At 46.3% G+C, this 21,564-nt stretch overlaps 1 protein-coding gene and 2 long non-coding RNA genes across 5 annotated transcripts in view; 1 reads left to right on the forward strand and 2 right to left on the reverse strand.

Moving 5' to 3' along the window:
• tiam2b (TIAM Rac1 associated GEF 2b) overlaps positions 1–21,564 on the forward strand; it is a 46,564-nt gene that overhangs the window by 19,197 nt on the left and 5,803 nt on the right. The window contains exons 2-14 of one of the 2 annotated variants that reach the window (XM_005452464.4): positions 6,319–6,483; positions 7,735–8,826; positions 11,368–11,836; positions 12,087–12,265; positions 13,376–13,600; positions 14,622–14,807; positions 14,900–15,043; positions 17,559–17,624; positions 17,812–17,890; positions 18,026–18,115; positions 18,352–18,576; positions 18,797–18,891; positions 21,009–21,197. In XM_005452464.4, the coding sequence (XP_005452521.1) occupies positions 7,741–8,826; positions 11,368–11,836; positions 12,087–12,265; positions 13,376–13,600; positions 14,622–14,807; positions 14,900–15,043; positions 17,559–17,624; positions 17,812–17,890; positions 18,026–18,115; positions 18,352–18,576; positions 18,797–18,891; positions 21,009–21,197 (3,033 nt within the window). In that variant the 5' untranslated portion in view covers positions 6,319–6,483; positions 7,735–7,740. The remainder of the gene's footprint in view (positions 1–6,318; positions 6,484–7,734; positions 8,827–11,367; positions 11,837–12,086; positions 12,266–13,375; positions 13,601–14,621; positions 14,808–14,899; positions 15,044–17,558; positions 17,625–17,811; positions 17,891–18,025; positions 18,116–18,351; positions 18,577–18,796; positions 18,892–21,008; positions 21,198–21,564) is intronic. The other variant, XM_005452465.4, reaches the window with a different exon arrangement.
• LOC102082592 (uncharacterized) lies at positions 3,079–7,771 on the reverse strand. 2 transcript variants are annotated; one of them, XR_266253.4, is made up of 3 exons: positions 7,700–7,771; positions 5,548–5,732; positions 3,079–5,452 (listed from the first exon to the last, which is right to left on the reverse strand). It is a non-coding gene; the product is annotated as an uncharacterized LOC102082592 (long non-coding RNA). The 2 variants fall into 2 exon arrangements; XR_266254.4 differs by having other exon boundaries at positions 5,548–5,705; positions 7,700–7,761.
• On the reverse strand, positions 16,514–18,104 carry LOC109194883 (uncharacterized). Its single transcript, XR_002056630.2, has 3 exons — positions 17,989–18,104; positions 17,745–17,869; positions 16,514–17,297 (listed from the first exon to the last, which is right to left on the reverse strand). It is a non-coding gene; the product is annotated as an uncharacterized LOC109194883 (long non-coding RNA).

Here is a 21,564-nt window from a genome sequence, read left to right on the forward strand (position 1 = left end):
GTCCTGATCCAGACGAGTAGTTTCAGTGTCTCCGTCATCCTCCTGTCCATGTCACAGTAAATGTGTTTCTCTGAAAACATAACTGGGAATGAAGTTTGATTGTATGGTGAGCACCGTGGAACTGAGTCTGTTAAAAGTTTCACCTCCTGTTTTACTGAAACAATCAGCAGTGATAATTCAGCTGCTGCCACAAATCTGTAGTTTTCTGTGAAATCAGCTCTTTCTCTGGTGTTGTTCAGACACTGTTGGGTCTTTGAGGGTTGAGTATAAATCAAGAACAGATAATCTGACTGGAAGCCTGTTTGGAGTCGTGTTTGCCATTTCTGGTTCCAGGACCATCAGTAACGTGTTAAAACGAGTCTGATCTCACTTCATCTCCTGAGGATGAATTCTTTAGATGTAAATGATGTCAGGACATTTCCTCTGTAGTGCCACCCTCATTTATATTTAGGTTCTTCCTGAAATGCAAACTAATTTAAAATTTTTCAGTTTTAATATTTAGAAAGTCTCCGGCTTCATTAAATCAATGCTCCATGTTTGGTTGCGTGCACCCGCTGACCTCAGGGTGCATAAGCGGCTTCGGTCCAGCGCTGTGGACACGCCATCAGGGTGGCTTTACACCACAATTAACAGCATTTTTCTCCCAGTACATAGCCTGGGCCCATCAGCAAGGAGTTTGGACGTGGAGAAGCATGCTGGCAGGCAACAGCGGCAGAACGCACAACGTCTTCCTGGATGTCGTGCCTGCTCAGAGGCACTGCAGCACCGAGGGACCTAAAACAACCTGTCAGAGAACAGAGCAGTTTTTTTTATAATGAATGTATTTTTACTTTGTTGCGTTTCCACCTCTTCTTGTGCTAAACTGAAACTTTAGACTCACGTTGGAGCAATCACAGAGCGGAGCCTCGTCATTTTCCTGGCGAGAAAAAGTGCATTTTGCCAGTTGCGGCACATTTTTAAGGCCTTCGCTGAGACTACTGGACTGAAAAGTACATGGAAAATAAACGTGTGTAAAATGACACTAAAATATGAGCGCAGTTTTTTATTCAAGTTTGAATTACACCATTGAGTTTTCACTTCATGGGATGCGCGCTGGAACAGCAGCCTGATGGATGGTGCTCGTTTTTCCATCCGTCGGTTCATAAACACGATGGCCTCGCCGAGCGACTGAAAGGAGAAAAACTGACTGCTGCAGATAATCAGCTGATTAATCACTTCCTTTCTTTAATGTTTCCCACACAAAGGCTCATCTATCTGCTCTCATCAAGTCCATACTATACTTCATTAAAGATTAATAAAAGCAAAGATCAGCATATCAAGTACAAAAGCTGAGTGTTTGCAGCGTGTTTGTGTATCCACTGCTGCAGGAGCTGTCTCAGTTTCCTGCTATTTACGGCTGATCTGGACTTCCTGTTTCCTGCGTCCCCTCAGCCTCAACACAAAAGCTTCTCTGCACCAAGGAGAAAAAAAAAACGTCTAACAAGTGATTTTAAACGCAGGAATGCTCGCTCTGAGTCATTCTCCTTCACAGGATCTCTTTTTGCACTGGCAGGACATTTTGTTTGTTTCACTCACTTCTGTCTGAGTCATGTTAAAATCAGCAGAAACCCAAAGTGATCTGAACATATGAAGAACTGGAAACCAGCAGCTGGCAGTCGGGGAGCTCCGAATCTGACGTCGGTCCTGGTCTGTCCTGTTTCTGATCATAGATCGTAATGCAGACTAGAGATGGCACGATACCACTTTTTTATGTCCGATACCGATACCGATATCATAAATTTGGATATCTGCCGATACTGATATGACGCCAATATAGTGTATTTTTTAATCAATAAAACTGTTTTTGTAACATCTTGCTGCATTTTGTATAAGCTCATACTCAAGTAAAAAAACAAAACAAAACACTAAAGCTATTCTGTTATACCTGTATGCAAAAAATACACTACACCCAAAATATGTCATAGTTCAGCATTACTGATCAATCTAATAAACTTAAACCTGCACCATCCTCCCTATTCTGCTATTTTAAAGAGTACTTAGCAGGAATATTAAACAACCTAACAGAGTTGCCAACTCCCAGCAAAAAAAAAAAAGGGAACCACCCCTACTCTCCGCCTCGTGATGCTTAATCGACGTAATCAACTTTAATTGAATGCACGTGTAATAAAAAAAAAATGCACAGAAATCAATTATTTTTCTACAATAATTAAAAAGATTCAACATCTTTCTTTAACAGAATTCCAGACTGCACCGATGGTACCTTCCCAAAGGAAAAAGTACTATAGCTTACTCGGGTATATATTAGACTTAATAGATACTATATACAATAATGGACTTCATACATGAAAACTTTGGCTGTAAGATTCAGATAATTATTTATTAAAAGCTAGACATGACAATTAGAAAGGAAAGTATTTCTTTGTGCCCCCCGTTCCCTGTTCATGCCCTACCTGCCCCCCTGGCCAAACTTTGCTAGATCTGCCCCTGCACAGTTACCAGCCGTCAGCTACGTAGAAAAGGATCCTGGTGTGGAAAGTAATATTAAATAAATTCTAACAACAGCTTATCAAGCTTAAACATGCTGCTGTTGTTTAGCCGCTGGTTTCCTCTTTATGGTGCAAAGTGGGCCAAAAACAAACAAGAGAGACGGGAGTTGCGACAGAAAAGCCGATCAGCTGATCATTGATCAGTTTCATGATTGAAGTAGCAACAGGAGAGGGAGGAGGAGAGAGAAGAGCCAGTCACTCCATATATCGGTTGTTAAGCTTAACGTGGGAATGCTTTACAAACATTCAGAGATGAACTTACACACTTGCTTTACTTCTCTCTGGGATAACTTCCTCGGAGATGAAATGCTGGTTTGGTAGCGAGGCTCCAGATGCTCAACCAGACCGCCGACAGGTCTCGCACGTCACGCATACTGGTCCGACGTGCTAAGGTCATGAGCTGGATTACGCCATGTCGCAAGTTTTGTGAGGTGCTTTTGTGATATTTAATGGATCGAATTAAATTTTTTATATTGCTCTCCAATATCCGATCCAGTAATTTAGGTCAGTATCGGACCGATACCGATACGTAATATCGGATCGGTCCATCCCTAATGCAGACACGAGGTTTTTTTTCTGCACGTGCAGCAGAGCAGCATCAACTTTACGTAAAGATGGGCGTAGCCAATCGATGCTGCATTCTGTGTAATGTTCAGCAGGGGGCGACTCCTCTCACAAGTCTATGAGACGATGAGCCTCCTGCTCATCTGATCTCTGAGCTCAAAAACACTTTGGTCAATCAATAATTTCAGGGTGCTGAGGGGGGCGGAGCCTATCGCAGATGTCACAGTTGGAGAGACAAAGTAGACTCTGGATAGGCTGGTGGTCCACCACATTCACACCTGCAGCCAATTTACAATCATCAGCGAGGCAAACATGCAGAGAAACCGACAGCTGGTCAGTGAGCTCAAGCCTTTTTCCTGCCAGCTGTGGATTCAGTGAAGTTAATTTTGGAAGTGAAAGTCACATTAGACTCAAACACCAAGGGAGGATTTAGTCCTTGAGACTGACAGGTTGTAACCGTATGCAGTTTCAGATCCACAGTGGCTAAAACACCCAGCCTGAAGCTTCACGAGCGAACTTCATGAACCAACAGGAGGCTTCATAGCAGCCATGTACAGTTTTTGGTTGCAGCTTATCCTCAGCTGATGGTGAAGCAGATCATTTAGTTTTTACTACCTACAAACCCACACGGACACAAAGGTCTCACTCTCTTTCTGCTCCAACGAAGTCAGTGGAGACATTTTCCCCGAATTTCTTTGTTTCTTTGTGGCCCATGAAAAGTGTGTACAGTGCATTTAGGGTTCCATCACAGTGAACGCTGAACATAAACTAAAATCACGTTTCTAAAAAGTAAAAACAAAAGTCAAAAAGCTCTTTGTGTTGTGAGCGAGTCAGCTGTAAACATGGGGGTGGGGTCTGCGTGTCTCGTCGTGAGTACCAGATAAAGAAACTGTTGGACATGCGTTTGGTGAACAGGTGGCATTCCTCCAAACGGACTCAGAGGAGATTCAATCTGCACTTTAATCAGATTCTTTTCAATACACATCTGATGAATTCCTCCAATATGGCAGCCATGCGCCTGCCTGAGGAGGGATTGAGGGTCTGTGTGTGGGGTGGGGTGGGGTGTCAGAGGGATCTTTGTTTTGGAAGAATGTGAGGGGTCGCCCATGGCGGGGCGTCCTGTGAGCCGGCAGATGGCCGATGGGACGAGCAGACAAAAGTCCCCAGCAGACTTTTCTCCTTTCAGAGCTCCTCGTCTGAAGAGCAAGACACAAAACAGCACCGGCCGGAGAGGGAGGTGGGAGGAGAGAGTGGTGGGTGAAGGCCCACCATCATCACCTCATGTCACACTGTGCACTTTAATACGTGGGTGTCTTGAAATCATTCCTCTGATATATTCCGTGTCCCAAACTTTGTCAGTGTCCTCAACCAGAAAATATCTTCTGTCCTTTTTAAAATGCCTTAAAATGAGCCATGAATGATCTTTCTGAGTCTGAGATGCTGGATGTCTCTGAGAAGAAGAGACAGTCCAACTTTATAGTTGCTCCTCCTCTGCGTTGGAGGACGTTTTATGATTTAACCCACATGGATGGCTGAAGGTTCACTTTAGCTTCACATAAACATGAAATTATTGTGATTTTTAAATGAAATGCGCATAACTTAGATCCTAAACAGTGACTTTATCATCTTCTTGTTTCCTCATAGCGTGCCGTTGGGTTTAAGGTTAGCAAAGATGCTCAGACCTCAGTGTGTGGATGGATTAGCTAAAGTTTCCCTTAATGGATCGTTTCAGATTAAAAGAAACGTTTTAAAGGACAAAAGCCATGCTGAGCACAAACATTAGTCCTCTGAAGATCCCTGTGCTGTGAGACGCAGTACCTTTAAGATATGGAGGTTGAAGGCTGGATTGATCAGATTTTTCTGATCTGATCGGGTCTTGACCTCCTCAGACTCAATCCAGGGAGCACCGAAGGATGGAGCGTTTGCTCATGAAGCTCCAGGACACTGACACCTGGTGGGAGGGGCCTTAAATCCTTTCATCTCTCTCTAATTAAACTTCTCTCGCCCCTCTTCATCTGTCAGCTGTCGAGGTTTCCCTTCACCACTTTCCGTCTCGGTTCAGTGGATAAAGGTCAAAGGTCAGCAATGCATTCGGGAGCCAGCAGTGTGTTGTGTTGCCATCTTCTCTCCTCTCTCCTCCCCCGTCCTTCCTCCGTGGCGCTGACCTGTGGGACAGGATGGGCGTCGTCCTGCCCGAGCTAGCTGTCTGTATGCGCTGAAAATCAAGTCCACCGTGACCGTTGACCCTTCCCGTGCTCACTCAGGAAATGAGTCCAGGGAGCTGTTTATCGCAATTAATAATTTCTGGGGGGTTTTAGACACTGCTGACGTCCTGAGTGCAGCTGCAGTGGAAATCAGAGCAAACATGACAGGAAAGAAGAATCTTGGAATAATAATTAATAATAATCTCAAACAGAAAAAGCTTTCCTTTGCTCACAGATGTTAGTAGCTGGTTGCTGCCTCACTGCAGACGGTCCGGCTGTTGGATCCAGAGTAAACTGATGGCTCGTTTCATTCACACAGTGTTGTTTTCATGCAGACAGAAGCGATGCATCTCTGGGCAGTTCGGGGATCGTGCTCACGTGATGAGTCGTTCTGTTGAGTGGGCACAGGCATACTCTCCTGTGGAAAACAGTCTTTTTCACATGTTTGGAAATATAAACATCACACTTTGATTCTCTGGTTGGTTTTTGTACGACGGGCTTTGCTCTACTTTTGCTGTGAGTTAACACATAGATCTCAGCTGCTCACAAATCAAACATGATTTGTGTAATGATTTTTCTATGTTTTGCGTCTGTGGGTCTGAGTATCGTTGGAGCTGAGGGGGAAGGTGATGGTCATATTAATCAGTAAGGACTGTAATTGTCACTGGCAGCCCTTCGGTTTGTTGTCCCGCTGTGGGAACGTGCAGCCACATCTCTGGGATCACGCTGAGGGTCTTAAAATAGCTCCTCTTGATGACCTCAGCCTGCTGCTCGGTTACAAAAAAAATGTCACGGAGAAAACAGAGAGAAAACGAGGAGAAAATTGGTCAGCATTCCTGAAAACCAAAATAAACAGAGAACGGAGCGAGGTCTGGTTTTCAGGAAGAAAAAGACTCAAGCGGAGACGTCATGGAAGGGGAGGAAGGGAAGGGGTGGGGGAGTCGTACAAAAGGAAAGTCTGTGTACTGACCGGGCCCCTCCCTCCCTCTGTTCTCCCCCAACAGATGAGCCAGCACGAAGAGAGAGGGCGATCCACTTAGACTTAGACTTACACAGAGGGGGAGGGAGAGAGCGAGAGCAGCCAGAGCAGAGAGCTCCATTAGAGACGAAAGAGAGGAGGCAGCAGGACGGAGGATGAAGACGCTGCCGAGCGTCTGAAACACAAACAGGTAAACAAAAAAAAAAACCCGCTTTATTCATTTATAAAAAAAACCTTTGTTTCAGAAATCTGTCCTCTGAGTTTAAACCATCTAAACTTAGAATCGTTAGATTAGTTCCTTTTAAGGTTTACTTTTAAAGAAATGTCACATTTAGATCTCTCCTCTTTTTGTTTCATGTAAACGTTCAGTGAAAATGGATTTTTCTGATTGTCCGACAATCAAAGCTCTGCTGAGCAGTTTCATTAGTCTTCTGAGTCTCACAGTAAAACTCCAAATAGTCCTGCTTTTTTCTGCATTTTTAGTTTGAGCAGAGCAGTGTGAGCAAAGCTGTTTGCAGGAAAATATCGGAAAACTAAAGGTTTAAAAGTTGTGAATGAATGTGTGAAAATGAATGGAGGATGCACAGAATAAAGAAGAAAACATATGTGAAGCACTGCAACAGTTATGGTGTCAGAGCAGCAGGTGGTATTGTGCGCTGTGCAGACTCGGTTCAGGGTCAAAGGTCAGGCTCGTGCACTTCACTCAGAGAATGTGTAAAAATGGTTTGACACACAGCAAATATAAGCATGATGGTCCAAACTTTAGTTTTTGGTTCGCCTGAAGGCAGCTATTAGGTTAGCTGTATGCTAAATGTCTGTGATGAAGCTCCATCGTGTGCTTGGTGTTCAGTCAGATCAGAGCTTTAAATGGTTTGAAATTTGCATTTTAAAGCCTCAACACTTGTTTGTAGAGCTGGTTTGACCGTATTTAGACGAGCTCCGTTATCGGCTCATGCTAATACAGCGAACTGTCCGCAGACTTTTAGCACAGGAGGGCACTGACTCATGGCTGAAGCCGGCCTCAAGTGGCCACCAGAGGAACTGCAGCTGGAGATAACCTAACAAACTAACGGCTGTCTTACAAATATCATCTGCAAATCTACCAGAAAATAAATATGTGACATCTGGGTAATATTGCTGTCATAAGGAAGAAGGAAGTTTAGATGCTTTTATTATTTTGTGCGTTTGAGAATGGACAGCAGTAAATGAGTGAATGTTTAACACGTGTTCACAAACGTGGGGTCACCGGGTCTTTAACTCATCTTTGGCTTCCAGTGGGAATGATTATAATACTGCCCGTAGTATTTGATGTAGTATTGTGTGTAGAAATCTCTGTTGCTTTAATACATGCTGTGTGTGTGTGTGTGTGTTTCCTGGCTGTTGTGTCGCTCGTTTTTTTGCCTCACGTCTGATGATGTCATCCTCCTCCGTCCTCTTCCAGGTCGTCATGGGAAACGCAGACAGCCACAGCAGCTTTGTCTCTCCTGCCAAGCCCTCGTGCTCCTTCAGGTTTTCCTCCAGGAGGGAGGAGGTGACATCAGCTCGCAGCTGGTGGAGGAGCAGCCAGGGAGGCTGCAGGAGCCGAGGGAAAAGCTACCTGAACCACCCAACGGCCGGTTCGCCCTACACCTCATGGCGTTACGAACCAGCCCCTAAAGCGGCCCGAGGAGGCGCCAAGCTAAGAGCGGGGTCGCCTCAGAGGCTCTGCAGGGGGGAGCGTGGTCAGTTTGAGGGGGTTGAGCGGGCGTCTCTGAAAAGCAGTGGCAGCCCGAAGGTCCTGCTCAGCAACGATGGCAGCATGAGGGTGGAGTTCACCAAAGCTCAGGTGGAGCCACAGGGCCTGAGCAGCCTCCCCACCATCACTGCCACAGCGACCACCGCTGCGGGCGCAGAGGCGTCGCTGCGCACCAGCAACGGCAGCTCGCTCAGCTCCGATGGCTCTTGGTACGACTCGCCGTGGGGGAACGGCGAGCTGACGGATAACGTGTTTGTGTGCAGGCAGAATGCAGACAACAGCAGCGGCTACACCACCGCCACCAGCAGCAGCGGCTACAACACCTTCTTCTCCACTCAGGGCGAGGACATCTCACCTGGATTTAGCTCCACCCTCCTCTTCCCCACCACAGAGACTAATGTGTTTGCTGCTGCAACCACAGGTTACAACACCTGCTCCTCTGGCCGGACGGAGGACAGCGGGATTGGCGACTCAGAGCTTCTGCAGCCGGACCTCACGGATTTCAGCCTGATTTCAGCTCCTGGGGTTTACAGCAGTCACAACACGCTACCCGCCTTCCCCACCGACGCTGGGACCCCCGCCGGGGAGGCAGCACTGCTGGATGATGTCACACAGAAAGAGGAGGGATCAGCCGGTGATATGGAAGAGCATTACTCCTCCTGCACGCTGCCCTGCCGAAATGTGGAGTCTGCGAGCACCGCCTCTGTTGGGAATAACCGAAAAGACTTGCTGAAGAGCCGAATCAGACGTCTGAGCGACTGGACAGGAAGTCTGAGCAGGAAGAAGAGGAGGATCCAGGTGAGAAACAATAAGATGATGAAGTCATGCTGTGGGCAGAGCTCAGTGGTTCGCCACCTGCTGATGATGGACAAAATGACATCATTTTTTGTTTTCTGATGTTTTACATTTAAGAATGTTGATTTTCGACATGAACAGACAACCCTGATAAAAGTGCACAAAATCATAATATTTTATTAAATCTTTGAATTCTAGTGTTTGACAAAGTAGAGGTCTATGTTTTTATCACTTGAACATAATCACAGCCTGTAAACAAGAAGAAAGAAAGAAAGAAAGAAAGAAAGAAAGAAAGAAAGAAAGAAAAAGGTCAATAAAGATCATCAGAATATCTTAAAATGTCTTCAAAGTAAAATCCTTTAAAAGTTTTTATAAACTCATTAGTAGATAATTTTTTAAATATATTCTGAGAAACTTAAAACTGGTTTTAAAATGAATATCTTCCTTAATCCTGAGACTTAAACACGTCATTGAACTAGATTAAAGTCTCATCATGACTATTAACAGTACACATGGAGTCAAGTACAAAACGCCATTTTCAAACATCTTCACACATCAGTAATCTGATGGTCCGCTTTCTCTGTGAGAAAGCTGGCCCAAAAAAGCACGGCTTCCTGTTTACAGCCAGCAGAATGAGGTCACATCCTGTCTGCAGTGAGGGAGCTGGAGTAGTGAAGCTTGTTGTTCGTGCTTTTTAACTCGGTGCTGATAATGACGGCGATAATGAAATCAGACGCTGATGTAGTTTCCTCACCCTGGAAACCCTAAACACCCCACCCCCACCTCCCACAACCTGGGTAACCCCCTTACATCTTCGTGACCTCATGAGGACTCGTTTTCCCACACTTGAGAAAAGTTCTTCTAGACGCACAGCAAACATCAAAGGACTGACGAGTAAACTTTTATTATCTGCTCTCTTCATTGTCTTTGTTTCGTCTGCAAGGTTTTTAAGATGTTTAACCCAAAAAGCTTTCTTTGCACCATGTGAATGTTTCACTGGAGTGCCGCAGTCTGTGTGCCGGATTATTAATCACAATCAGAAAACTTTATTAATCCCAGAGGAACAGAACAGAAAACCTTTGAAAGCATCAGTCTAGCTTAAATCCTCTGCAGCTTTGTGTCACAGTCACAGGAGAATCCATCTTTCCTGGTTTCAGTGGAGCCCAAACTGCACCTTTGAGCATCCATAACCTCACCTGTGACCATTCTCCAGGTGTGGCCACAGTTACAGTCTTTGTTTGAAGCTCTTCAGATTTAGATTAGCTTTTGCACAGGAGGCCAGGACCAACATGGATGTCACTGTCTGTCTGACTGACTGATAAAAGCCGAACATCATGTAAACTCTGTTCTAGTACGGCACCAAAGGATTTTCTTTGTGGAACAGATGTGTCCTGGTAGGTGTTTCATTGATCTGATTGGTTAAAAGACGTTGATAACTAGTTGCTGGTGGTTTATCTGTTCACCTTTCAAGTAGTTTTTGGAAAGTGCTAGGCGGTCTCTGGGGGCTCAGATCAGGTTGATGGTAGGTGTGCTAACACTCTGCAGACAGACCACGCATCATGTTTTGTTTTGTTTTTAATGATCGCCGATAATTAGGATGTAGCAGAGAGTATTTTACCGATCATCAATCACTTTGCTTTCTAAGATTGACGTCCCCGTGATACATTACAGTGGACTTTTTTGTTCAGTCTTTCCAGGGCTTTGATCCTGCTCATCAAAAACAAATCGCAGTGCTTGAGGAACTTTGATCTCTTGGAAAATTCCTGGAGCTTTTCATGGGAAAGCACCAAAACAAAAACATCACATGCTGACACTGGAGAAAGAAATGTTTGGGAACCTGGAGCCAGACCGATCTGAGGGCTTACGTTTCATTTACCCCTTGTTTAGATTTCCATGAGGGCTTGGCTCTGCTCGACCAATCACAGCACTGTGTTTGATACGGGGGAGTTTGATACAGCATGGCCGAGCACCACTGAAGCACTTCAGTAAACATCCAGGATCCTTTAAGTCCACTATTATCTCAGGATTAAAAGAGCTGCATGGTAGATTTTCTCTAAAGAACAAACAGCTTAACGCCTTGACTGATAAGAACGGTGCGTTTCTGCACCAACTCACTCTACCTGTCTATAAACAGCAAGTTTCCACATTTAGTCGTCACTGTCACCTCACAATGACGGCTAAATGTGGAAAACTGCTCAAAAGTGTTGCACAAACCTGGACTAGTCGCTCAGTTGGAGGTTTAAAGTAAAGTCAGAGTGGGCATCAAACCCGCGCCCTCTAAAACCGGCAGGTTGTCTTATTGGCTCAAGAGCAGTGGTGGATTGTTTCTTTAATGCTGACACTGCAGCGTGAAGCATATTCACACCCAGTTAATGCTAACAGAGGGGAAAATTGTGGTCTGGAAAATGAACTCATGAACACAGAGAAACAAACACACAAATACTGCCTGGTGCTGAGCGCTGTGTTGGAGGGCTGCTGTGTGCCTCTTGTGGCCACAGACGGAATCACAGCAGTCAAATAAAGTCCTCTCTTATTTCTCTGCAGGAGCCGTTCGCCACTGATACAGCCAATGTCTTCATCAGTGGACTGAATGCTGGGGCCGTTAGCTGCAGCGCACTGTGGTCCTCCGACCCTCTCCACTCCGTGAACCACAACCAGTTCCCAACGCTCCACTGTGGCTCCTCCAGGAGTCTGAACCAGAATAGTGATGCTCAGCGGCAGAACATCTATGAGAACTTCATGCAGGAGCTGGAGATGGGTTGCAGCAGTACGGCTGACAGGACAGAGCCATCAGAGGGGGACGGAGACGAGGGTGAGGAGGACGAGGAAGAGATGGATGGGGATGTGGAGGTGGGAGGAGGGGAGCAGCTGGACGTCCTGTTTGAGAAGGAGCAGGGTGTGGTGCGGCGGGCCGGATGGCTCTCTTTCAAAGCTCTCATCACTCTTAACAAGGACAGGAAGCTGGAGCTGGTCGCCCGCCGCAAGTGGAGGCACTACTGGGTCACACTGAAAGGTAGGGCCGCCTTCAAGGACCAAAAAACAGAAAGATGAGTTCAAATTTCAGGATTAGATCTGATCTGATTTTCAGTGAAGGGCAGAAAATTTGTGTAGGAGAGGTCTTGATAAAAAATGTAAAAATAAGTGTTCCGTTTCATGTTAAACATTTTACTCAAGTCTTTACAATCTGTGACATCAACAGCTAAAACTAGCTAAAACAGCTAAACTATTTAACATAGAATTAACAATGGATTTTGTCTGTTCAGGTTGCACTCTACTGTTTTACGAGACATACGGGAGGAGCAGCGGCAGCGCCGACCAGGAGCTCTCTCCTCGCTACGCTCTGCTGGCTGATGACAGCATCGTCCAGGCCGTCCCTGAGCACCCAAGGAAGGAGCATGTCTTCTGTCTGAGCAACTCGTATGGAGACGTGTACCTGTTCCAGGTGAGGGAACCGCCCGCACACAGAGAAACATGATTTTACTGGAGTATCCTTAAATGCAGCACTAGCATAGGTTTCTATAAGCAGCTGTGGTGTTGGGACATTTCTGAGGTTTTCTCTTCAATCTTTCATTCTGTGATCGCTTTCCTCCAACTGCTGCCTCCATCTTTTTTCCCATCGCTGTGGCTCATCTGTGAGCAGCGTGAATGAACGGGGCGTGGCATCACCAGCTTTTGGTTTTCTCACCACAAACATCCATACTGTGGGATTTTCTCGGCATGTCTTTCTGTTGGTAATGACTGTGAGCATTTCCCACTCTGCTGCCAGCTCCACACCACCCACACCGAGGAGCAAACAGACAAAGAGTAGATTTTACTTTTACTCCAACAAAGAAGAGGAGGCACAGATATGTCGAGGCCCCAGATGAACTCCTGACGTTCCTTCAAGTTGATCTTGAATGACATGAACAGCAAAAGTCTGGATGTCAGAGGTCAGCGGGGATAAAAAGAGAGGCAGATTATTACCTGTACTCTCGTTGGTAAAGGTGATGTCATCATGTGATTTAATCACTTATCTCTGTGATCTCCTCCTCAAACTTTTAGGAGCTCCTCTTGATTCCCAGACTCACACTGACTCCTGCAGCAGAGTGTTTACAGACACACAAATTACCCTCCTCCCAGAGGAGGTGGAGGTTTTGTCAAGGGCTGAAAGCAGCTGAAGATGAAGAGCGGAGAAGGCTGAAAGCCTGCTAATGGGAATCACGACACCCAGCTAATTACTGCAACAAATGTTCCTCTTTACGATGATGACCCGATGAAGAGCGAGCTTTAAACCCTGCCACACGTCCCCTCGTAAACAAAAACAGCTGTTAACATCAGGACATCAAGTCTGCTGCTTAAACGCAGAAACCAGACCATCAGAGGATGACTGAGAGTTGCTTCCTGCTTTCAGCAGCAAATTTACATTTAAAAGTTTCTGTATTTAAGGTTTTTCTTGTCAAAACAAAGCGCAATCAGCAGCTGAATATTCAGAGTTAATAAAGCAGGAGGCTCAAAGTTTAATACTGTTCTGTTCCTTAAAATCTGTCTGACTCCATCTTGTCTCGCCCTCCAGGCCACCAGCCAGACCGACCTGGAGAACTGGGTGACGGCGATCCACTCAGCGAGCGCCTCTCTGCTGGTGAAGCGTCAGGGGAAGGAGGACACACTGCGCCTCCTGCGCTCTCAGAGTCGCTCGCTGCTCCACAAGATTGACATGGATGGGAAGATGAAGAAGATGGCCGAGCTGCAGCTGTCCATCATCAAGGAGCCCAAGAGCAGGAAGGCGGTGGAGAGCCAGGTGAGTGCGGGGAGAAGTGGTCCGGTCAGGGCGGACAGCATGTTGGTATTATCACCTACCCCGGTCCCGAATATGGGCAATGCTTTAGAATGACCCTCACAGCTATCTTTGAGTGAAGCACACGTGAACATCAGACCAGATTCTCGCCCTGTTGTCTTGGGTCAAAGTGCCACAACTTTAAGCTTCACGACACCTTCAGTGTCTGAGGTTTGCTGCTGTCTCTGTGTTTGTTGCAGAGAAATTAGACGACCCTGAAACTGTGCAGCAGACTGTGTTTCAGTTTAAGGGTTTCTTTTCTGCTCAGCATCAGTGTGAGTCAGTTAGGTTTCATCAGCATTGCTTCAAAGGACATCAGCTAACAGCTGTAAGAGGAGAACTGTCAGTAAATCTTAATGAAAGTGCAGTTTTTGAGTCTGTGGAAGGACTTTGTCATGTCACAGATTAGCTTCAGGCTGTTTTGGGGGTTTCTTTGTTCTTGTTGTTAATTTCCAGTGACAGTGATGTGCAGACAGAGAACGTATCATTTAGCAGCCTGCTAATCTTTCCTCTGAACTGTGAAACTGATCCCAGCACTGCAGTTTGAACTCCGAGATTAGAGGCTAATCTTCCTGCTCAACATTCAATTACACATTTACTGAAAGGGAGGGGAGGGCAAACAGAGGAGGAGAAGGAGAGCCTCGATTTATTGGAGAGAGTCCAGCAAGAGAAGAGGAAGGAGGGGAGGAGAGGAGATGAAAGGGAGGACAGGATGGAGGGATGAGGGCCAATGGGTGATAATCACACAGTAAGGGACAAAATAACTTCATCACAACAGAGACTGAAGCAGGAATTGACAACAGCAGCAGTCTGTCCCTCCCAGGAAATACACTTTACCAGATGAGTGAATGGAGAAAAGATGGCTTCTCTCAGCACCTCGCCATGACTCACTGACCATGTTTCATGGTGTTTATGGCCGTCTGATGAGTTATTATCATTTTTTTATACAGAAGCTGTGTTTATGTGTGACCCTGTGTGTGCTCAGATCCAGCAGTGGGAGCAGAATCTGGAGAAACTGAACCTGGATCTGTTCAGGCTCAGGTGTTACCTGTCCAGCCTGCAGGGCAGCGAGCTCCCAAACCCAAAGAGCCTCCTCGCCGTGGCCAGCAGGCCCTCCAAGAGCATGCTGGGACGCCTGGGAGTCTTCTCCGTGTCCTCCTTCCACGCTCTGGTAAGTAGAGGCTCAACGCTTCCCTTTTTTAAAAAAAGAAAGGAAGAAGGAAATTAAACCAGACGGTAAATCTGCCTCTCTGCCTCTCACAGGTGTGCAGCCGAGAAGAGGCGACACTGAGGCAGCGCTGCCGGTCTCTTTCGGGAGGAAACCGGAGGAGGGGTCTGCCGTCCTCCCTGAAGGTCCTGGATGATCTCAACAGGCGCAGCAGGAGTTGCAAGCACTCAGCTCACCAGGTATTACACTGCACCCTTCTCTTGTCCAGTTTAGTGCTGTAGTATGGTGAGAGGCAGCATGCACCCTTCTGAAAATAGCTTGAAAGGTGAAATATTCACATGGAGTCAGAGAAAGTTTTAAGAAACGTTCTACTCTGAAGTCTTTTCACGTGGAGGAATAAAACCAGCTCGTCTGATTCAGGCTGAACTCGTCGTTCCTCTCTGCTCTCTAAAAACAGCCCAGAAGAAGTGTGCTGTCATCTGTCTTTACGAGGCTAAGTTTAGCCTCTCCTCAGTGCATCATCCAGCTGCAGTTCCCATCATGCACGGCTCCTGACAGTCCCTTCGTGATAAACAGTGGGTTATTTTTGGCCTCTGAGGGTCCGGAGGATAAATCTGTCAGCGCCACTTTGCTTTGGCTTGTATTCTTGCAATTCGGCCGAGCCGATACACACTCAGTGGAAAAACTGCCTCATAGTTTCATAGCTGCAGCGTCTGTAGGATCGCAGCACGTTACCTGCTCCCTCCTGCCCTTGAGCAAGGAACTGCGCAGGATGCTTCCAAGCAGTAACTCCCGCTCTGAGCTTCTGCTCTGTGGCCAAACATCTGTGGATACCTTGGTGAGGGGAATTCCAGCCACATGCTGCCGGCCGTTGTTCGACTGAGAGTCCTGCTCCAAGCTGAACGCCTAATCAGTCAGCTGTTTATTTCATCTTACACAAAACCAACCAATCAGAGAGCTCAGAGGGCTTTTTGTATACCGTCGTGCTCTTGAAAGTCAGAATGATTCATTTCCAGCAACTTTTTATTACCATAATTCATTTTTCTTTTAAACGTAATGAACGTAGGGCGAAATAAAGTCAGCAGAGTAGATGTTTCTGTGCAGCTGGATCTCCATCCCAGTTCTGCTTTCAGATCGGATCTGATGCTGCAGGCTGTGGTTTCCGGGTGGAGCAGCTCCACTAGAGGACATGTGGAGGTGATTGCTGCTCGCTGTGTCAACTCTGCAGGAGATATACACTTACCGGAGCTCGTCGCCTCCACTTCACTGCCATGTCGGGGGGTGGGGGTCATTACTGTAAAATCCTTGATTCCTTCCAGAAAACAGAAGTTTTCGTACTGACGAGTGTTTCCTGGTTAATGTTGGTCTCCAGTCATCATGTGACTCACTGTGTCCAACCGTCCACTCAGACCACAGTCACGACTGCTGTAGATGTTTTAAGGCGGTGTCAAGGAAAGACATGTGAGTCCATGATGATGATGATGCCGATGTGTTCAGTGTCAGTCGGTGGTCCCAGACTCCAGGCAGGCTAATGGCGGCTGCACAAACCTATAATTTCAGCGCAGCTCAACCTGCTCATTTTTTCCCATGATTCCCTGGGGCTAATTTAGGTTTTGATGCAGGACAGAATTAAACATCCCAAGTCTTTTATCATTTTTAATTAGGTTTAAATATAGGAGGGAGTATTTTTAGTTTGTCTTGAGTCATGACTGTGTGTGTGTGTGTTTGACTACAGCAGTACATTATGAGGACTTTGTAGAAAGCAGCTCACTGGTTAAAGATCATGACGTGTAAAGAAGTCGCGTCGCTCCTTTGAAGCACCGTCAGGAAACACTCGGGTGGATGTGAGCGACTCTGAAGTAGGAGTCACTGATCTTTTGCTGATCAAGCAAATATGCAACAAGTTATCGCTCAGAGAAAAGACGACTCAATCCGGAAAAGCTGGAAGATGATGTGACACCTTGTCCACATACTTCTGATATTGTGTTCAAAATTGTCACATCAAACTCGCCGAGGAGGAAAAGGAGGAGGAGGTGGGAGGAAGAGGAGGAGAAGGAGGACAGTTTGTTTAACTGCACAGCTTTTTGAGGGCAACCGGCTGCCTGCTGCTCCTTCTGAAGAGGAGGAGGTGGGAGGAGGAGGAGGAAGAGGAGGAGGTGATTGAGAATTAAAAGCTTCCAGGCTGTTTTATTCTGCCAGGATTTCTTTGTTCCTGAGAGTTAATCCATCACAGGAGGCAGGAGATGACTCCCACACCTCCTCTCCACATGACCTCCCCACCAAACCCCACCTCCTGTTGTCGCATGACCTCCACCTTCTTTCTTCTGCTCCCCTTTTAACCTCCTTCCTCCCCCTGTGTCTCCTCTGTATCCCGCTGTTCCTCTTTACCCTTTTGTCTCCATATTTCATCTCCTGTGATCTTTTCAGCCAATCAGAGCTCAGGATTCTTCACAAGCTTTTCTTATTTTCCAGTCCACCTCGTCGCTTTAAGTCCTGTGGAGAAAGTCTGAATTTTAAGAATCACCTGCCCATTAGTTTAATGATTTTATAGTTTTCTGCCTTTAAAGCTTAAGTTTATCTATGTTTTAATCAAATGTATTGATGATTTTACTGATCAGATCTTATAGAAGCTAATCAGTTATAATAACTGAAGGTAATTATAAACCTTGTAGGTCGCTCAGTTCTTTAAAACCTGTGCTGATGAGTTGAAAGTTTAATTTGAAGTAAAATTCTTCCTCTGTGTTTCTTCTGCAGAATCTGGACTGTGCTCCCAAACAGATGGAGGCAGCGCCCCCTGCCGGTCATAGTGCAGATCTGCAGGTGTGTTCACTGACTTACCCTACAACTTTTCTTTAATTTTTTTCTGCGGGCAGAACTCCTAACAGATATTATTTTGTATGTTATTTGGATGACTGCAGACTGAAATATGATGATAATTACTGGATTTGTATTCACATGATTCCTGCGAGGTCATTCTCCCGGCTCACTCTGCTGTGTGTGTTTTCAGTTGCGTGATGAGCAGCAGCTTCCAGCTGTCGGTGTTTTTACTCTGAACATCTGTCGACCTGACGGCCACAAAGACTTCGGTGAGAAAGAAAACCTTTGTGCATCACTGAATAAATAAAATTCGTACAAAAACATGACTGGTTTGTGTTCTGAGAGGATAAATAATAAGCATATTTACCTGTGTGTGATGTACTTCTTCTTCTGTGACTCTGCAGGTTTTGCGGTGACGGGTCACGTGGACGGAGCGGGAAAAAGTCATGTCTTCGTCAGCGAGGTGGACCCGCTGGGACTTTCATCCAGAGACGGTAAAACAGAGAACGGTTTCAGGTTTTATGTTGAGGGAGACGCTGCGTTTCGGACAGTTTGAGGCTTTGAAGGTGTCCAGCAGGGGGCGCTCGAGGCTCTGCTATCAGGCTGTCACCTGTGCAGCGCTACACCTGCAGAATGGGAAAAACCCTGTCTGTGTTTAGGATTTAAATTTTTTTTAGAAAGATTTAACAAACTTTAAAAGATGCAGTTTAATTTTTCTGTTTCCAATCAGGCCTCAGGGCCGGAGACGAGGTCCTGGCCGTGAACGGCGCTCCTGTGTCTGGACTGGACCTGGACCTCCTGCAGAGTCTCTTCAGACACCAGAAGCTGCAGCTGCTGCTGAGGAGGGATGAGTCACCTGAGGCCGAAGAGCCTGCCGACCTCTGGCCCGACCACGCTGACCCCTTCCACCCCTGCTGCCAACCGCCGGCCACGAACATCCACACCTGGATCACAGGTACAGCAGAGACGCTCTGGTAACAACATCATAATGTTCAGACACATTTCACATTTATATCAAACCAATTTCCAGTTTTAAATATAAACTTAACCATTTTAGTCACAGCTGTTTTATCGATCAGATTCATTTACAGAAACCAGAATCAAAGGCTTTTATTGTGAAGGCCAGTTAAAGCAGCAGTAAAGATCACAGATCACATTTCTTCTTCATCTCACAGATTCCTCTGTCATCACGGATGCAGACAGCGTCCTGCCTCCCGTTTTCAATGACACTTCTGCAAGGACACCTCAGGACACCGAGCCCTCAGAGCAGGTGAGCTTCAGTCTGTGACAGTCTGAGAAGATCTGGATTTTATTTAAATGGTTGTATGTTATTCATGACCAAGCCGCTTGTGTTTTGCTTTAATCGGCGATAACCCCATCATATGAAATCAGGAGGTTTTATGAGGATGTGATTGGTTTCCAAAGAAGGCAGCTCAGACTTACCTGCAGAAATCCTCCTGTGCCTCCTGGAGCTCCACCCCCCACCTCTGTGCACATGACCTTTGGTCAGCCTGATAATCCAGCTTACACAGTCAGGAGTGTTTGTAAAGTCAGAGCCGAGGGATTAACGTTTTTCCCTGGAGAAACACAACTTGTAGGTGTTGTTTGTGACCGCCTCTTCATTTCTGACGACGGCAGCAGGAGTATCAGGTGACCTCCAACCCCAGCTGATCCTCTTCGTCGTTGTTTCACTCCTTCGTCATGGGTGCTCTGTGCTGGGTACTGCCGATGGAGGAGGACTGGGAGACTCTGGAGGAAGAGGAGGAGGATGGAGGGGAGGTGTTCCCTGGGGTGGGGCTCCTGGAGCGGCTGCTGAGGCTCCTGGACAAGGTGGCAAGCTGCCTGGGCTGTTGGCGTCCTGCTGACGGCGTCGTCCTGCTGGTAAACGGGCTGCTGGTTGATGTAGAGCTGAAATTTGGTGTAGAGGAAATGATCACAAGTGTTTTCTGTGCTTTAGATTTTCTCAAGTGTGAGATGGTTGTACACACCACTATCACAGCGTTACGTGTACGGACGCCCACGGGAATATGTTGTACCTGCTCAGACAGAAAGTAGGACAATAAGAACATGTCCCCATCCGAGAGTATGTCAGCACAGGACAGTAATCCCGGCCTCAGATCTCCCGGGGCGGCTCAGAGTCAAACAGCTGCTCCTTCATGAAACAGTTTAGGTGCCTTAGGACTGACGAGGATCCTCCTGGAGGAACAGGAAACCTCTTGTTGAAACATCAAGACCCTGAAACACACGAATATTTGAGACTAATATTCCAATTAGTGAGATAAAATCAAATATAATCACCCTGAAAAAGCAGAGATAATTAATTGATTTAAAAATTAAGATAAAAACAAGTCCTGGAGCTCAAAAGTGAAGCTGTTAAAGGTTCTTCTTTTTACACAGCATCTTTTGATTCTTCACGAACTAATTGATTGTTCGAGTTAATAAAATGGTCACGCTGTGATCGTGCTAACCTAAAGATCTTCATCTTCAGTGTTTTTGGAGTCAAAGGTCAATCCCGCACTCTCGACCATCCAAAGACTCGTTGGTTTCTTTCAACTCGACTCCAAACAAATACCAGTTGCTGCTGTTTAAGCCTTTGATGCACTTGTGTGCACATTAATATCCCGGGTTTGATCATCTTCCAGTTCGTTATCTGCTCTGCTGAAACCTGGAAGTGTGTCTTTAGTTCTTCATCTAAACTGCTCCTCACCTCCTTGAACAGTTGAATTGAACATGTTTGGGCAGTCTTTTCCCCACGTGTTCAGATCTCAGGGCGCTCCTCCTTCCTCGAGTTTAAAGTGCAGCGACGCTTCTTCACCGCTTATCAAAAGCTCTGCAGCTTCAGGGTGAGCGCATTGGAGCTCAGAATTCATCAGGCTGTCGGCGCTGCGTTAGAGGCTGGCAGCTCAGATTATGATGACGGATGAGGCAGCCGGTTAGTTAGCAACTCGTCCTCAGTCAGGGTCACAGCAGCAGCAGCAGCGCTCAGACTGGGAACAGGTTTGTGTTTGTCTGTCTGGATTTTGGTGTTTGTGTGTTTAACCTCATCTCTGGCTCAGCGGCCTCCCAGACCTCCCAAAAATCCACCCAACCTCCTGCTCCACTGATCCTCGTTCTCCTGACTCAGAGCCACAGTTCTCTCCGGTTTGCCACTCAAGTTTGAGTGTGAGTGGAACAAAAATCAGTTACTGGACTTCCACCTGGGATCCATCCATCTTCTTTTGCTCATCTAATTCAGGGTCATGTGGGAGCTGAAGAGTACCCCAGCTATAATAGGACCGGGGGGGTGGGGTCTGTTTTCTGATTTTTCCTCTTTAATGTCGAGCATGTGAACAGTGGTGTTGTCCTCAATGATTTCATTGAGCTTTGGTTCCTGTGTTTCCCTTCCAGAACTTAGACCGGGTCTACTCGCTTTACCAGACCTTTCCAGAAGGCCAGACAGGAGACGGTGACAACCCCAAAAACCCGTACGGCAGAGAGGTCGGTCTGCAGCCGGTGAGCCCTACCCACCTAAGCGTGTGTCAGCGTCTGCGTAAGGTCATCCAGGAGCTGGTCGACACGGAGAAGTCCTATGTCAAGGTCAGAATACGACGGCAACAGTAGTACTACTGCGGTACTACTGCTAGTACATCTGATATGTTAATGGACGCGTTTTGACTCATTTTCAGATCCATGTTTTTATTCTTTGTCTCTATGAGAGCAGCTTTGCATGGTTCAATTCAAAATAATCCTTCCTTATCTTATTCTGGACCTTCAACCCTTTACCCTATCCTTTGTCTGAAACAAGCCGTTTTAGCTCCTCCCACTTACGTCTAGATTTCTTCTGATTGGCTGCCCCTGATATTACCATTTTGGGGATTTCCCCTCTCTGTGACATCATACTAAACCAGGAGTAGAAAAAACTGTGTGAAGCTCAGGTTTTTTATCAGTTTATTTATAGAATAAA

This window comes from Oreochromis niloticus, linkage group LG15, assembly GCF_001858045.2.
Source record: "Oreochromis niloticus isolate F11D_XX linkage group LG15, O_niloticus_UMD_NMBU, whole genome shotgun sequence".
NCBI classification, from domain to species: Eukaryota; Metazoa; Chordata; class Actinopteri; order Cichliformes; family Cichlidae; genus Oreochromis; species Oreochromis niloticus.